This window comes from Dipodomys ordii, unplaced genomic scaffold, assembly GCF_000151885.1.
Source record: "Dipodomys ordii isolate 6190 unplaced genomic scaffold, Dord_2.0 Scaffold84, whole genome shotgun sequence".
Lineage (NCBI taxonomy): Eukaryota > Metazoa > Chordata > Mammalia > Rodentia > Heteromyidae > Dipodomys > Dipodomys ordii.
This window is the reverse complement of record NW_012267300.1, coordinates 49,995-68,435: the sequence shown is the minus strand read 5'-3', so window position 1 is coordinate 68,435 and position 18,441 is coordinate 49,995. Positions and strand designations below refer to the sequence as shown.

The 18,441-nt window shown below is 34.7% G+C and overlaps 1 protein-coding gene across 1 annotated transcript; it reads right to left on the bottom strand.

The window, feature by feature from the left end:
- Window positions 1-823: 823 nt before the first annotated feature.
- LOC105992451 (cytochrome c oxidase subunit 6A1, mitochondrial) lies at window positions 824-1,251 on the bottom strand (the record flags this gene model as incomplete). Its single annotated transcript, XM_013025317.1, has 1 exon — window positions 824-1,251. A coding segment is annotated over one exon (272 nt), but the record flags the coding sequence as incomplete, so codon positions are not given.
- Between the last annotated feature and the right edge of the window lie 17,190 nt (window positions 1,252-18,441).

Below are 18,441 nucleotides of genomic sequence, written 5' to 3'. Positions count from 1 at the left end.
TCTAGTAAAAATCCATAGTAATCAAAATAGCTTGGTACTGGCACAAGAACAGACCTGAGGACCAGTGGAATAGAACTGAAGACCCAGAAATGAATCCACAGGCTTATACCCACCTAATCTTCAATAAGGGATCTAAAAAATAGAATGTAAGAAAGACAGCCTCTTCAGTAAATGATGCTGGCAAAATGGGTTAAACACCTATAGAAAAGTAAAGCTAGATCCTTATATATCACTGCACTAGAATCAACTCCAAAGGGATCAAAGACCTGGAATTAAAAACAGACACCCTGAAAACAGGAAGGCATAGAAAACCTGTAGGTCTTGTTGGCACAGGCTGAAATTTTCTTAATAGTGAACCAGAAACACAACAAATCAAAGAAAGGTTGGACAAATAGGATTGCATGAAGCTGCAGAGCTTCTGCATGGCAAAGGAAATAGCTAGCAAGATCAATAGAAAGCCCACAGATTGGGAGATCTTTACTAGCTACAACAGACAAGGGTCTCATATCTAAAATATACTTAGAAGTCACAAAATTAAATTCCCCTAAAGCAAATCCTCAAAGAAACAACGGACCCATAAATAAGTGGGCTAAAGACATAAAAAGTCTTTTTAAAATTTTTATTTCTTTTAATTTTCTTCACTTTATAAACCCAAGGATCCCAAACTACTCAGGAACTGTAAAAATGAATGGCAAATTGGGGTGGGAAAAACCCACTGTTCTTGTGTGTAACATGAACATTTTTCACATTAAAAGTAAGTTATAATCAAAATGCATAATAAAATTCTTTTTTTAAGTTTAAACTATTTATTTAAGCCATCTCTTGCTATAAGCAAAGTGATGGAAAATGGTTTAATTGTCATTTGATACAAGAAGGAAAGTGAGCTTAAGGTCCCATGTACTTTTCTGGTTCACGTGCAGAGGAATGGGCCAAACCAAAGCTGTGGTCCCGGGTGCCTGGGTGATGGTCCAGGTTCTCTTTACTCATCTTCATAGCCAGTGGGAAGAGGATTTCTATGAGGGTTATGGAATAGAGTATGGTTGCCATCTCCCCAGGGAAAGGGCTTGGGCCTGATGCGGAGATGGGGGTAGGCGACGAACTCCTGCCTGTCGTGCTCTTCGTGGCGAGATCTCAGGAAGACATTGAGCATGCTCACTCCCACTCCGGGCAGCGCGACGAAGTAGGTGAGGGCCTTCCACATGCGAGCTGAGCCCTCCTCGCCGTGCGCGCCGCTCGACCCATAATAAAATTCTTATGGGAAGATTTCAAAAGAGAACCTCATGTAAATTTAATAGTATAACATAATATGTAGTTATATGTAAAGATTTTTTGGAGTTGTAACTATTAAACAGGTCATGTTGTTTTATTTTATATATGAGTATAAGATGTTTCTAACATATTCATTCCCCCATATATTTTCCTTTAATCATTCTTACTTTTGTTGATATCCACCCCAACACAGACTCCATTTTACATTCTTGTCATTCATTCTTTTGAGGACTAGCTTTTTATATATCAGAGAGAAAATATGATTGTTGACTTCCTTAGTCTGGCTTATATTGTTTACCATGATGATTACTAGTCTATTCATTTTCCTCCAAATGACATAATTCCTATTAAAAATCAATTCCAAATAGATCATAGGTCCTAATGACATACCAGAAATGTAGAAACTTGCATGGGAAAGCATAAGGAAAATCCTTGAAGATACAAGCTTTGGTAATGCATTTCTGAACAGATTCCTAATTGCTCAAAAAGTAAGAATTGAAAAGTGAAATTGCATCTAAAAGGCTTCTGCAGAGAAAAAAAGTCTACATAATTAAAGAAGCTCTATAGAATAGGAGAACATCTTTGCCATTTATTTATCAGCAAAAAGATTAATATATAGAATACTTAGAGTTCTAAAAGAATAACTGATCCAATTTATAAATGGGCAGATGAATTGGACAGTTTTCAAAAGAGGAATTATAGAAGGCTGGCTATAAAATACCACTTAATACTAGTCTGCATTGAATATACTTATCATGGACTTAAAAATAGTACCCAAAAATGGGAAACTGGTCTAAATAGATATTCTTTTTCTTTGTCATGGGGCTTGAACTCTGGGCCTGGGAGCTAGCCTTCAACTCTTCAGCTCAGGTGAGCACTCTACCACTTGAGCCACAGTGCCACTTCCGGTTTTCTAGTGGGTTTATTGGAGATAAGAGTCTCACGGACTTTCTTGCCATGCTGGCTTTGAACCTCGATCCTCAGATCTCAGCCTCCTGAATAGCTAGGATTACAGGCATGAGTCACAGGCACCCAGCCAAAATAGGCATTCTTTAAAATAAGCTGTGCAAGTTCAATAGGTATATTAAAATGTTAAGATCTGTAATCATCAGAGTAATATAAATCCAGACTGCAATGGGACATCACCTTGTCTAGAATAGCTGTAAGAAAACAAAAGATGACAAGCTAGAAAATATTTGGAGAAAAGGGAACTCTTGCCTGTTACTTGATGGGAATATAAATTTAGTACAGCCAATATGGGAAGAGAGTGTAACATCTCAAAAATAGAACTATAACATGATCCAGCAAACTAACTACTGGATATGGACCAACATAAGGAAACCTATGTGGTAAACAAACATCAGCACTCCCTGGTTCATTAAATCACTGTTCACAGTAGCCAAAACATGCAAACAACCAAAATGATAAGTAGATAAAGTATGGTGAATATACTTAAGGAAATACTACTCCTCTATAAAAAAAAAACCGAAGAAATCCTGCTATCTGTATACCATATAGATGAAACTAGTGGTCATATTACATCAAAGTTGAGTCACAGAAAGTTGAGTACCACATGATCTCACTCGGGTGTAATCTCAAATAGGTGATCCTAGGGAAATTGAAGTGGGTTGGTGGTTGCTAGAGCCTGGTGATTACTTGGGTGCTAAGTTGTCTTTAAATAGGACAAGAAATTATGCTAATTAGACAGAAAGATGGAAAATTGTGTACTGTATATTTCAGAAAGGAAGAAGACCTGGGTACTAGAAGGCTGGGATCTAAGGGTGATGGTTCAAAGCCAGTCTGGACAGAAAAGTGCACGAGACTCTTATATCCAATTAACCAGCAAAATGCTAGAAATAGAACTATGGTTCAAGTGGTAAAGAATCAGCTTTGAACAAAAAGCTAAGCAATAGCTTAAGGTCCTGAGACAAGCTCTAGGACAAACAAAATCACATATATTCTCTCTCTCTCTCTCTCTCTGTTTCTCTCTCTTCCCTTTCTCCCCCCCCTCTCTCTCTCTCTCACACACACACACTAAAAGTAAACATGGAGAATGTTTCTTCTATAAAAATGATAATTGTTTGAGGAAGTAGACATACATAATGTGGGTTAAACATTACACACTATATACAAGTTTCTCATTTGTAAGTATAATTTGTATGTTTTTGTGCATCAAAGATTAAAAAACAAAATGCTTATAATTGCTTCTTAAGTGTAATACATGGTTGCCTTTAAAATTATCTTCTCTGGTTATAGGATGAGTAAAACAAGAAACAGAAAACTAAATATATCATGTATTGTCCTATAACTAGAATCTGGAGAATCTCAGGATTCAAACATAGGCGTCTCTGAATCTAAGTTCATTTATTGTAATGTAGAACAAACCATGTCACTGCAAACTCAAGAACTACACCAACTCACTTGACTAAAAAAATGCATACTTTTGTCATTTTGTCATTTTGTCGTATGCTTTTTAAACAGGGCTTTTGTGACTGGCCATATTTTGCCTTGATGTTGGTTTTACAGCTTAAATTATGTCTTCATCCTTTCAAAATTTTAATAGCATTCTTCAATATTATACCAAAATACTAACAATTATAATTATTAAATGCTTACAAACTACATATTTAATAATGCTTTAGAATGGCTGGTGACATAGTTAAAGAATCTCAGTAATTGGGCAAAATGAAAAGAGTACAGTTAAGTTACTTCAGATTTGTTTTTATTAATTTCTCCTTTGTGCTGTGGAGTTTAGCAATGAAGAATTTTAAAGAAGAGATTGAAGATGGATAATTAACTATTATCTATTTTCTTGATTCCAAGGTTTAAAAAATATATTATTCGGCAACACAAATATTAATTAGATGCTAATTAATAATTTCACCCATGAAACATTTACAAAACAAATATGCAAATCTTCGTAAACCAACTTGCACTCTTATGATGATTAGACTATCATTACACTCAGGAGTTATTCTGATGAATGCATAAGATTTTTAAGAGTATGACCTAATGCTAATACAGTGAAAATTTAAAACTTTTTCAGTTTGGGTTCTCTCTAGCTTGTATAGAGAATACATTTGTAATGTTCACTGAGTCTTTCAGATTGTTGTTTCCAATTTGAACCAGAACATTGGTTGCTAACACTTTTTGGTTCATTAACACCTTTGAGGATATAATGAAAGTTGTAAATCACTCTCAACAGTGAGAGAAATGCATTATGTATGTAAACAGAAGTTTGCACACCTTATGAGTTGTTCAAAATATTCTTTAAACTCATGTATCTTTTCATGTTAACAGCTGTGATATAAATGGGATTAAAATTTAATTTATACCTTAGGACAAATCTATATAGTTGTTGGTTGAAAAAAATCTGAGATTGTTTTTAAGATACAGTCCAGCTCTGAGAAAATTGATACCATATTGAATTCTTGTATATGATAGAATGATTAGCTTAAAAAATAAATTAAAAATAAATTAAATTATTATTAAAAATAAATTAAATTAAATTATTATTAAAAATAAATTAAATTAAAAAATAAATTAAAAATAAATTAAAAAATAAATTCAGATTCCAGATTCTTTCAATGTGCTCATGTTAGGAGGCTATCTGATTACACACCCAACAAAGGAAACATTGCTTAAAATATTTTGTGAATTATATCTATAGTTGTCGATCATCAAGGCTTTAGGTAGCATAATATTATGGAAACATTTTGCAAGAGATTGTTGAGCAGCTATTGGGATTCATTGAGTTACCACTGACAATTGAGAAGCTGTGGCTTCTCTTGGGAAGTTGGACAGTCCTACTAATAGATCCTCAATAGCAATGATGGCATTATAGTATATGTACTAAGAATTTCCTATTCGTGGTACGTAAAACTCATGTGCTAGGAACCAAAGGAGGACAAGTGAGAGAAAATTAAGTCATACAAGTTCCATTTTATTTCCTCAGGAAGTTAGTAGTTTAATTTGAACAAATCTGTACTTCAGCAAGGTATTAGGTAGTCTTTGCTGTGTCAATTTGAATAAAAAGGTAATAAAATTAGTACATTTAAGTCCAGAAACAAGTGTCTCCTCAATTATGTTGCTGGGCTTTTTTAAAGTTCTTTCTCATATATTGCTGAGTTTCTTGATAATATAAATAACTAGTTAGCAGAAATGCAAATTGAAGAAATATTAGAAACAGTATCTCTAAACATTTTAACAGAAAAAATGACTAATGTATATTTAAGAACAAATGAATCAAAGTGAACTTAAATCCAGTTATCAGTGACATGTCTACCAACCTCGGGCATTCATTAGATATATGTGGGGCAGAAATGTGTGCCCTGTGTCATGTTCCATGGGTGAAAAGTATCATGGTAACCTATGGAGTATAATATTTGATGTGAATATGATCCCTCAGAAAATTCACAGTTTCATGTTGCATGCTAAATAAATAGTGAGAATGCCAAGAAAGTACTACTAGAACAAAAAGCAATGCAAATCTACCTTATTTTGGTCTAGCTATTGTTAATTTTGTTGTTTGGGGCTTTTGATATAGATCCTTTTTGTGTAGCTTGGGCTGGTACTGACCAAAATCCTTCTGCCTCCTGACATTGCAGGCTCACTGGGTGCATTCAGAGGCTGTTTTACATAAGTTGTGCTATTTGAGCTCTGTTCAGTAGAAGTTTGCCCAATGGATAGAAATAGAAGGAAGGATAGTAGAGAGTGCATATGAGTGAAGGAAACACCAGCAACAGCAATGATGTGGAAGTGTGGTTTACTCATAGTAATGACACATACTTCCTATACTTCTGTATAAATTCAAGAGTAGAGAAAGTTCAATCCAAAAAAGAAAAGAAAAGAAAAGCAGATGAAAAGCAGTAGTGGAAAGATTTTTTAAATATATCTAACTAAAAACTATGACATATTATACAGCAAAAGGAGTAGAAGATAAGTAAATTTTAATTGTGATTCTTTGGTGGCCATTCAACCTTACTCACTGAACTCAATCCACTATAGCACATTAATAAGAAAACCTTTTTTAACGAGCATTATTATATCTGGCTTATGTTTTTGTTAGAGAAGATGACATTTTTCTTTTTATTGTATATACACATATATGTGTACATGTACACACGTATAATCATTAAGTAATTGTACAAAGGAGTTACCATTCAACAAAATTATTAGTACAATACATCTTGATCAATGTCACCCCTTTCAACATTTTCACCTATCTCTCCTAATCTACCCATTTCCTCACTGTTTTTAATTTTGTAATTTTATATGATATGCATTGATTGTTTTGACTGCATTCATCCCTCTTTGTCTTCATTTGTCAACCCACTTCTCCTTGTCCATATCCTACCACTTTCAAGTACTCATTTCCTGATTGTTTATTTTGTTGGTCTGTGAGTTAGCCCTTCTAAGGAATTACACTAAGTTCTCCCTAGACCTATCATATTTCAGTTAATATATTTGTGTACATCTGTGTATCACTGGACTATTTACTTATGTACTTGCAAATTAATTCTACTTTACACTTATGAGACAAAACATGCAACATTGTTTCTGGGTCTGACTTATTTCACTTACCATAATTTTTTCAATGTCCTTCCTTTGCTTTGCTAGTGGTACAGTTTAATTCTTTCTAATGAATGAATGAAATTCCTTGCATATCTATCTATCTGTCTGTCTGTCTGTCTATCTACCTGTCTGTCTGTCTGTCTACCTGTCTGTATGTCTGTCTGTCTATCTAGAAAGCACACGTTCTTAATCTATTCATCCACTCAGGGTATCTGGGCTGATTCCATACCTTTGTATGGAAAATAATACTTTAATCAACATTATTAGGCTGGTGGCTTTACTGTATCCTAGTTTGTAAATTTTTGGATAAATGCCCAAGAGTGGAATTGGTGGGTGATATGGAAGCTCTATGTTTAGTTTTTGAGGAACTGCCACGCTACTTTCCAGAGTAATTGAACAAATTTACATTCCCACCAACAGTGTATTAGGATTCCTTTTTGTACACATAAGGAGGTCTCATTATGCTTGAGGATGACTTAAAACTTGCTATGTAGGCCAAGCTGGCCTACAATCTATAATTCTCCAACCTTTATCTCCTGCAAGTGCTGGGATTACAGGAATAGAAGTTGTTTCAAAGAGAAAAAAATAAAGCTCGAAGAGACTTAGTTTCTTTTTTAAATTTTATGTTATTGTAAAGATGCTTTACAGAGGGGTTACAGTTACATGAGTAAGGTAATGAGCACATTTCTTTTTCTGCATTGTTACCCCTCCCTTGTTGTTCTCCCACTATCCCTTCCTTCCCCCACCTCCCTCACTTCCCCCACCCTGCGAAGTTGTAAGGCTCATTTCCAATATACTGTCTTGTGGGTATCATTGCTGCAATGGGTCATCTTGTGTAGATATTTGTCTAATTTGGGGAGGGGAAGGGCAATAACAAAATGTTGAAATGACTCTAAGTTTCTTCAAAGATTCACCATATTGAATACAAAAAGAATAGGTAACCTATGTCCAAAGAAGAGAAAAGAAAATCATTTTAGATATGCTGCTAAGATATTTTAACAACTTACTATATTTTTTTATTCTGTGCTGTTCCTGGGGCTTGAACTCAAGGCTAGGATATGCCTGAGCTTTTTTGCTCAAGGATAGCACTCTACCACTTGAGCCAGAGCTCCACTTTGGGCATTTATTTATTTATTTATCCATTTATTTATTTATTTTGATAGCTAATTGGAGATAAGTTTAATGGAATTTTTCTGCGGGGGATGGCTTTGAACCATGGTCCTCAGATACCAACATTCTGATTAGATAGGATTACAGGAGTGAGCCACCAGCACCAGGCTTAGCCATTTGCTTTTAAGCAACTATTGTATGCCTCAATTGAAATGTGTTTGATATACATATTTATGGTGGCTACTGATATTGTCTTGTCACCTTCTTTTCTTTCTTCATATCCTATTTCTCTGCTTTGGATAAGTATACAATTAATTGAAATAATCAAAGGAACCTATCCTAATCTAATCATAGATATGGTTCAAATATTGACAATGATCCAAGAAGATCTAATCAATATTCTTCCTAATAATTGCCCAGTTATATTTAATTGGGTACAGTTTCCTATCCCTTTTCTATTAAGGAAGCAACAATGGGACCATCTCAGATATTCCTGTAGCCATGTACCTATCACATGTAAAAATTCAAAAAGTGAAAGTCACTAATATGGAGACTCCATGTGCATGCTGGAAGTCCATAGAGGTACTTAGATTTTCTCCTCACTAGTTATTTGAAGGTTTTAGATACCTCAATTTCTTTTTGGTAGGTTAATATATTCCCTGTAAATATTATGTCAATTTAATCTCTCTTTCCATTTCTTGCTGTGTTTGGTTCTAAAGCTTCCTAATTCCTCCCATTCTTCTAGTAGAGGTAGACTGGACAATTTCTAAGTACATGTTAACTATACATTTAGGTTGGATTTGCTATGAATGATTTTATTATTTCCCAGATTTAAACTAAAGCCCATTGACAATAGATACTTAACCAGAAAAGAGGAGATCTTTATTTAGAAACAAAGCAAAATACTGAAAATACTAGTTACTAGAATTCCATATAACTATAAAATACTCTAGATCCCTTAACATGATTACTTTCAAAGGGCTAGCAATCATTTTATATTTGAGTACAATAGTTATATTGTCTGTCTACATTCTACTTTACTTTTTTTAAAAAAGGAACACAAGTACATTACAGGCATTTTAAATTGTCTTCATTTTTGTGTCCTTTCCCTTTATTTGTCTTTATTTTTGTGTCCTTTATATATATATGACACAAATATTTAAACTAGGAATTTAAACAACTTTTCAGAAATTATGTTACTGAAATTACCCTATTTAAACATTTTCAATTTATTCATTCAAATTAGTTTTTTAGTATCCTTTTCTTACTGAAAAGTCTTTATTCTATTGTGCAGTTTGAATTTTGACACAGTTTTTGTTTTTGCTTTCTTTTGCCAGTACTGGGGTTTGTGAGGCCCTCAGCTCTCACTTAGCTTTTTCACTCTTGGCTACCATTGAATGTTCTTTCAGTTTTCTCACTTCTAATACTTCCCTCATATGGTTCAACTTCTTTATAAAGCTCTTCTATTAACATGAATGACAACTTTGTACTAGACATCAACTATATTCTTATCATTCTAATTATCCTTCTTAATATTTCGGTGTTTATACTTATATGCAAAGGGCAGAGCAGGTTAAAAATGGTTCTACATGACTCTTGCATTAACAACAGAGAAACTTGTATGCCATTACAGAAGTAAGCACCATATAGGGATAAGATGGGGAAGAAACTGTCTGAGTGACTACAGTAATTTTGAGAGGACAACTTCTGGTCAGAAGCCTTTGAGATCATATGTGAATAGGAACCTTGTTTCTTTAGAAACAAGAAGGCCATGTTCATATCACATTCTGGTAACAGTTTGGGAGAGTGTCTATTAATCCATTCATCAAGCACATTAAAATCTCTGCAGTAGAATACTTATTTTAAATGGGATAAATTAAGATAACAAATAGCTCAAACAGTTAAAGTCATATTCTCCCTAAAAGGGGAGCTTAGGGCAAAGAGTTTTGGATTTCCAAAATGCAGATAAGCAATATATGAATATATCAGATTTAACCTGTAAATTTTGAAGGGAAAATAGGAAAATGGATGGGTGCAGTATATTAAAAAGAGAATGATTGTCCTTCTGATCCTTTTATCCTTTCAGATTGAAAGGGATTGATATCTGAACATGTTATAACCCAATACAGACACATTAACTCAAGAACTTTGAAAAACAGAAGTTGAGTAGTTGGGAGGTCATAAATTATTGGAAGATCATTTATCTATTTTCCTGAAAGGAAGAAGTCTGGAGGCAGGGTTGTTGAAGAGATGTAATGATAATTACCATGTCTTTTGACCCCAGTAGGAGTTAGCAAATTTTTTCTGCAGAGAGCCAGGTAATTAACACTTTAGACCACAAAGACTCTGTAGTCACTATTCAACTGTGACATTATAGTGCAAAAGCAGTCATGAGCTAAATCTAAAAAAATGACCAAGGCTGTGTTCTGATTTTGGCATAAAATTGTATCTTTCATAATATTCCAAAATGACCATGAATATTAATCTTGTTTTTATTTAAATGATTCATTTATATTTAAATAACTCCTTAACAAGCATCATACAAAAGCAAATAGATTTGACTTAGTGAGTTTTCTGACTTCATTTCTGGGGTGGTGAATTATTTCTTTCACATGAGAGATATTTATATTCCAGATCACAGGGAAGTGAGAATCAGAGGGAGAAAGATTTTAAGAACGTGGCTGCAGGGGCTGGGAAGGTGGCTCAGTGGTAGAGAGTTTGCCTTGCATGCATGAGGCCCTGGGTTTGATTCCTCAGCACCACATAAGCAAAAAGAAAAAAAGCTGGAAGTGGCGCTGTGGCTCAAATGGTAGAGCACTAGCCTTGAGCTGAAGAGCTTAGGGACAGCACCCAGGCCCAGAGTTCAGGCTCCACGACCGGACCAAAAAAAAAAAAAAAAAAAAGAACATGGCTGCAAATAAGAAGAGATAACAAAAAGAGGAGGCATCTTGAGGAGGATTCTTTGCAAACGTCTACTTCTTTCCTGATGAAGCCATCACTGGGATCACTGAAATGAGATTTCCATGATAACATGGCTTTCTGAGGTTCCTCTACTCTGGTAAGCTCTTCCTCATGTACTCCAGGGATCTTCTAGCCCACCTGGTATGACTTAAAGACTAAATATTATCTCAGGCTTCATACTGCTTTTATTTCTGCTAATTCTGAACTACACAAGTCAACTAGAAATACTTCTCAAAGCTACAAGTTGTAATTTCAAACAGGTATAAAATAATCTTTTTTATTTCTACAGGAAACCTTGATATTCAGTATCTTGATAGTTTTAACTTATCTTAAGACTGGTGTAAATAGCTTTGGATGTAAATATAAGTGCTTCTCTCCATGTAATGCCTCAATTCCCACATGGTTTTCTTTCCCCCTACATTTTTTAATGCTGGTCTGGGGCTTGGGACTTAGAGCCTCACACTCTTTTTTTTTTTTTTTTGGTCGGTCGTGGGGCTTGAACTCTGGGCCTAGGCGCTGCCCTTCAGCTCTTCAGCTCAAGGCGAGCACTCTACCACTTGAGCTACAACGCCACTTCCAGTTTTCTGGTGGTTTTATTGAAGATAGGAGTCTCACAGTCTTTCCTGCCCAGGCTGGCTTTGAACCGTGATCCTCAGATCTCAGCCTCCTGAGTAGCTAGGATTACAGGCGTGAGCCACCAGTGCCCAGCTCGAGCCTCACACTCTTATCTCACTCTTTCTCAAAAGGCTGGTATTCTACCATTTGAGCCAAAGCTCTACTTCTGGCTTTTTTCTGGTTAATTGGAGATAAATGTATTGGATTTATCTATATGTGCTAGCTTCAAACTGCAATTCTTAACTCTCAGTCTCTCGATTAGCTAGGATTATAGGCATAAGACACCAGCCTCCAGCCCTTCTGCATTAAAATAAAAAATCCTGAAAGTGAAATCCATGAGAAAAAAGTGTTGTATCAAACAAATGGCAGGATCAGAAGATAGAGACTTCAGATTCTTCTCTCTGCCTTTGCAACCTTATTTCAAGGTGAAGTGTAGTGCATGAATACAGGAATTGATGGCTTTAAATTACAAGTTTAATGGGACAATGCATTAAAAATTTCAAATTAATCAGGATTCCCAGAGTCCTTAGAGGTCTGGTATAAATTAGGAAACCAATTCTTTTTGAAAACACTATGATTTTTTGTGTGTACTTTTGTGATATTTCTGGTTCCTTTCACATTTAACACTTTCATTGAGAAAATAGTGTTTTAAAGTTAAACTGTAACATCATTTGGCACTTCTATATGCTGTAAAAAACAGAGAAACACTACGTGCTTCAAACTGGGATTTCTCAGAGGACTTCCCGATTGAGTAAAAGTGCAGACAGCCATATTATCTATCTATCTATCTATCTATCTATCTATCTATCTATCTATCTATCTATCTATCTATCTATCCAGTAATGGGGATATTTTCTGCAGGAATTTCTTATTTTTGCTCAATGTGCTTTTTTCCTCAATAGAAAAGCAAATTTTGATAAATATTAATTTTACAAATTAAAATTATGGTTCATGTTCATTATCCTGCACATTGTCAAGCAAGCTTTCACCATCTTCAACAGTTTGTTGGGATTATTAGCTCTGAATGAGAAAACAATTTAAAGAAAACTTCAAGGAGTATGATTTACAGAATGTTTGTTTTTGCAGAATGAAGTAGAACTCTGCCTTCAAAACTAAATCAAACTTTCCAACACTGCAAAAGATTATACTGTCCTATTTATGTAACTAGATAAAGCATAATTTGAAAAATAGGTAAAAGTTTGCCTATTTGCTGCAAGTGCAGAATTGCATGATTCATCTCACTGTAAACTCAACCATGGGAAGTTAAATTCTATCTCCCATAATTACTTGGATCTCATAGTTTATTGTTGTCAAAGACCATTTACTTGGTTTCTAGTACACAACTATCGTAAGCACATTGTTACTATGAAAACAATGTTTTAAAATATTTGATTTCACAAGTAAAGCAAATATTTTCTTTTTTGTTTTAGATCAGTTTGATGTTTGACTTCTAAATTTTTGTAAATTAGGTCAAAATAGTTTTTTGATAAAAATATAACTTCTGATATTTTAGATACTTTGATAATATCTATGCTTAATCAACCTTATTTGACTCTACATGAAACTTACCCAAAAAGAATCCTTATTTTATGTGTAACATATTCTTTACCCAGTGAGGGACCTAACTGAACGATGATGCTGAAACTAATTGCTTTGAAAGTTTAGTAGGAAACGATTAGAAACTGATATGAGCAAAACTAACAATATCTGTCTAATAAATTAGGATAAAATAACTATATATGTTCATGCTGCTTTTACAGAATGGAATCCCCTGACAATCACACATTAAAAAAAACAATGTCTGTTCTTAGATTAACTGATATCCCTGACTTGCTACTTGTTTAGAATGGCCTGTTGGCCATATCATTTTCTCCTGTATGATTAAATAATAATTTACAAAATCAGTCTCACTAGCAACCTCTTCCTTCTACATCTTATCCCACAATCCAGAGAAGACAACATAAAGGTAACAGGTTACAAAAGTGTTTTCTTTGAAACACCGTGAAATCTGTCCTACTTGCCAGTGGAAAGGCTCCTGTAGAACCCTGTTTTGCCATCAAGAATCCAAATTAGCAACAGCTTGCAACGATAATCAGTTCATTTCAGTGTACTCAAAATGGGCTCATTATTATTAATTTTTTCCAACTCCCAAGCAATTCATGAACCATTTTTAGATTTTCAAAAAGCAGTTCATGAATCAGACAAAAAGAAAAAATTTTAAAGGAACCCGTCCCACAATGAGATGATGACTCAGAGTCCTTCGTGTAGCTATGTCAACTGCCGAGCATCTGAAATCTGATGAGGACCGGGGCTGATGGAGAAAAGGCCATGATGAGCCGCGAACAATATGTTGAATTTACATGTTAAAACTTCTTGTTGGTTTTGGCAATTTTGCTGAGGATTATTGAGAAATCCATAACATCTGGATGTGGGGGAGAAGCTCTACTAAAATGATGAAGTTTATATTGGTCGACAAGACTATAAATGGAAAAGAAAGTAGTTTCTTAACACAGCTGTTTCCAATTTTGTTAACATTTCAGGCCAAATTCATTTGGGGAAAAAGAGAGAGAGAAATAAGATAAAACTCTTATGCTTGAGATATACTCTACAAGTCTGACTTCATGTACACAGGGTGAAGGTGCTTTTGACTCAAACTAACATCTGAGAGAATTTTTTAAAATAAGCCTCCAATCATATGGCTAGAGTCAAACCTGTCCTTGATTTGAACACAAATGTTAGCCGTTTAGCCAAGAAACTTGGATTCGTTAAAATCAAATAATTCCCTTTAAGCTGTTTATGGGAAATAAAGCTATTTAACTCACAGCACTCTCTTAAGATTCAGACCTTTCATGTCTTAGGGAAAAAGTTTTCACAGCTAGATAACTGTGTCTCAAAAGAGTTACAGGTTATTTTTGCTGACTATCCGAATTACTCACCACTTACTCTTCTGCACTTTGTTGTCTCCTACTCTTTACAAAACAGGAATTTTGCAAGAAGACAATGAAAATGTATGCAAAACGTGCTTTCTTGAACTCTAAAAAGGACCCCAGAATAAACAAAATATGTGTGTTTGGGCAAAAGCACATAGACAATATAGACACACTTGTTTATTTAAATTCATGTCACCTTTGCTTACATTTCTTCTTGTTCCTATTATTTATTTTCCAAAATCTCTTTGCACTTCTTTACTTTACAAGGAAAATTGAGAGTTAAAAATTCCCATTCCATTTTTTTATTTTCCTTCTTTCTCCCTCTTTTCCTTTACTTCCCCTTTCTCCTTCGCATCCCACAATCACTTTTCAGTTTTCTTTGAACAAAGATTAAAAACGAAATAAGAATCTTAAAAAATAAGTGGGCTCTGCTATTGTTTTCCTTTTATGGGCCCCAAACTCATTATGCAGCTGAGTCAAATGAGAACAGCATCTTTGTAAAATGTTCTGTTAGCTTGTTGATGCTTTTTGGCTAGAGATAACTCTTAAATATTGATGACAATTACAATTTCCTTCCTATGCTTTTATTTTCAGAAGCCATGATTTGGTAAAGGCACGAGCATACCAGTATCAGAGAGATTTGTTAATTCTGTTTGACATAAGTAAAGTCTGGGACAGCAAGATGTTTTAAAGATCATCAGCAATATGATCAATACAGATTGCCAAAAATCAATTCTAGGTCTGATTCTGCCTACTGTGAGCAGTTGTCACAATGTTCTGTGAGAGAATTGGCAAGAAATGATAAGGATTCTGTCAACAGACACCCATCAATAGAAAATAATCTCTGTGCAAACCTATCACAGTCCTTTTGCCTTTTCTTAGTAAATAGGTCATAAATAAGGCTGAACTATATGACTAAATGTATAAGCTTATATAAGGTGTGTCTTATATTTGAATAAATTAAAATATTAAATGACACATGAATCTCTCAATTTATAAAGCATTTAAGCATTCAGATGCAAGCATCTATTTTATCAGTTTATGTGATGTCTGTAGAAGCAATTTTCAAATGCAGTGGTAACTTCTATGAAGACACAAGGGCTTGACACTTTTGTGGCTTGTCTATGTATGCTTTAGTGAGGATACTGGAGGGCTGAACTCAGAGCCCAAGCATTGCCCCTTACCTTTTTTCTTCAAGGATGCCGCTCGACCACAGTTCCATTTTGGTCTTTTTGGTGATTAACTGGGAAGTATTTATCTCATGGACTTTTCTACCCAAGCTGGCTTTAAACTGTGACCCTGAGATCTCAGCTCCATGAGTTGCGAGGATTTCTGGGGTGAGCCACTTACACGCTGCATGGGGCATTTTTTGATTTCAGATTCTTGACAATCAAAGAAGATACATATATGTTTCACCAGCACATCTCTGGCTTTACAAGCTTCCAAGCTTTTTAAATGACACCCAAGGATGCTGGGAGTCCCTAGATCCTAAGGTTGGTCCTCAGCATGTCTGTGATTTCCCAAAACATTTAATGGAAATGTTCCTCCATGTTCTCTATGTATATTACTGATGGGAAGAACTACTGTATGATTTATTATGAAATCTATTAAAATACTTTAAGTGGAAGAAAGAAAAAGGAAGGAAGGAGGGAGGGAAGGGAGGAGGGAAGAAAGGAAAGAAGGAAGGAAAAATGATCTATAACAAAATGGTTGGTCAAAAATTGGTTAATTTAATCCTAATGAGGCATCCATTTACTTTAAAAAAATCAGTATTTTGAGTGTTGATGATGCACCATCAATGAAATTTTTAAAAATGCTGTACACTTAAAGATTTTATGTACAAGTGATAAGAAAAAGAAAGCAAAATATATCAAGTCGTTATGATCATATAATAACTTATTTTGCTATATAGAAAACTGCGGAAAATCAGGGGCTGGGAAGGTGGCTCAGTGGTAGAGAGATCACCTTGCATGCCTGAGGCCCTGGGTTCAATTCCTCAGCACCACATAAGCAAAAAGGAAAAAGCCAGAAGTGGCACTGTGGCTCAAGTGGTAGAGCGCTAGCCTTGAGCTGAAGAGCTGAGGGACAGCGCCCAGACCCAGAGTTCAGGCCCCATGATGCCCCCCCCCAAAAAGAAAAGAAAATAGTGTAAAATCATTATACACTGAAAGAGGTTTTAATTTTAGTAAATACCTTCCAATAGTCTCTACATTAATGAACCAATAAAATTAATCTCATTAGAAAGCTTTGCACATATTCTGGGAGTATAGACAATTCTTTGTTAAGACAATTTGTTCTGTGCACTTGTTTGGTCTCATTCCTGCCCTGCATCCATAAAATAACAGTAGATATGCCCCCGTATAGCTCTATAAATTGTCAACACACCCTGGATATGGGGAGAGGTATCACTCCAATTGAAAAGCACTGCTCTGAAAAACATAACTAGCAATAGTTCAAATCAATGGCCAGTTTAGGATTAGACTCACATTCTCATTTTCCTGAAGAACTTCATACTGTCTTGAAGAGAAGTATATTTAATAGAATTAAGTTAGGAATACATCCATCTACAAAACATTCACTTAAGAATCATGTATTTAATGAAAGTTCTCTTTCCTTCTTTCTTCCTTTTTCACATTCCCATACTTCTTGGGTGTTCAATGAATACTTTTTTTTATTCTGTCACTCTTTGCTCAACAAAAGAAACAGTCAACTTTAGTTCCATGAAAAATGAATATAGAGTGAGTATTAAAATGAAGCAAGGAAAATGATGAAAACTAAATGAATTAGAAAGTACAGAGGCCAGAAGTTTGAAAGAAGGAAGATAAATAGGATTAAGATGAGAAAAGCTAGAGGAACACATGACATCTGTCATTTAGATGATCTTTATCCTGTGCTTAAGTTGGGTACTGTAATTTTTTACATTTTACTCTGTTCTCTTCTTAAGTTTTGCTGCCTACCTCACATATGAATGCTCTGCAGAGTTCTCATGCATTTTCTGTATTTATTATTTCATTTGTGCTCACGGCAATGTTGGGCTCAAATAGATTTTCCTGTTTGCATCTGCATTATGGAACTCAGCTGCAAATGGGAAATGGAGATGGGCCAAATATAAAGGCTATCCAAGATTCCTAGAAATCATATCCTATTTTTGTACCTTCCATACAGAAGCCAAGGGACTTGCAAGGAGAAGTGGAAAGAACATTAGTTGGAAATTGTGCTCTATTTACCTTTGGTTCTGATCTACTTAAGCCTTTCTAGAATCAAAATTGTAAAGTTCTTTGTTCTTAGATTCACACCTTATATTTTCTTCCTAGAAAATCCACACTGGAAATCAAGAAAAACAAAACAGCTTCATTATTAAATGCCAATAGACTAACACTACCTATGATGAAACAGAATAAAATGGTGAAACTGGAAAGGCCAGAGTGAATGGATACTCATAATTATTGCAACAAGCTAAAAGATGTATAAGCACATAAAGAATGGGGTCATAATGTTAAATCCAAGATAAAATATGAAATTGAAATTGTGACATTGCTTTTATGTAGATTTTAAACTTTTTATCACTTCTGTGTCTTCAGTGCTTTTAAAAGTAATTAAAAAAACAAAAGTAAAAAATAATCAACATAAGTTATGGCCAGAGAATAAAAATTGTTCTGAGTTTAGGAGAATACCAGAAAGCAAATGCAAAGAAAAGTACCAATGACTTCTTAGAAGCTTTTAAAAGCTGAGTGAAAGGAAAACAAAAGCACTACAGGAACAAGAGTGCATTCAAATATTTAAAATGAAACAGTTTATGGGATAGGAATGGGTCAGTCACAAAGGGAAATCATGGATATGCTTTACAGAAGCAAAGAAAGATATCTTATGCCAATACATTTCTGTACTAGGTAAATTATACTACCAGCCATTGAATACCTATGCTCCAAGAAAACAGGTAAGAGGATACAGTATAAAGTGGCACCTAAGGGTTTTTATTTTT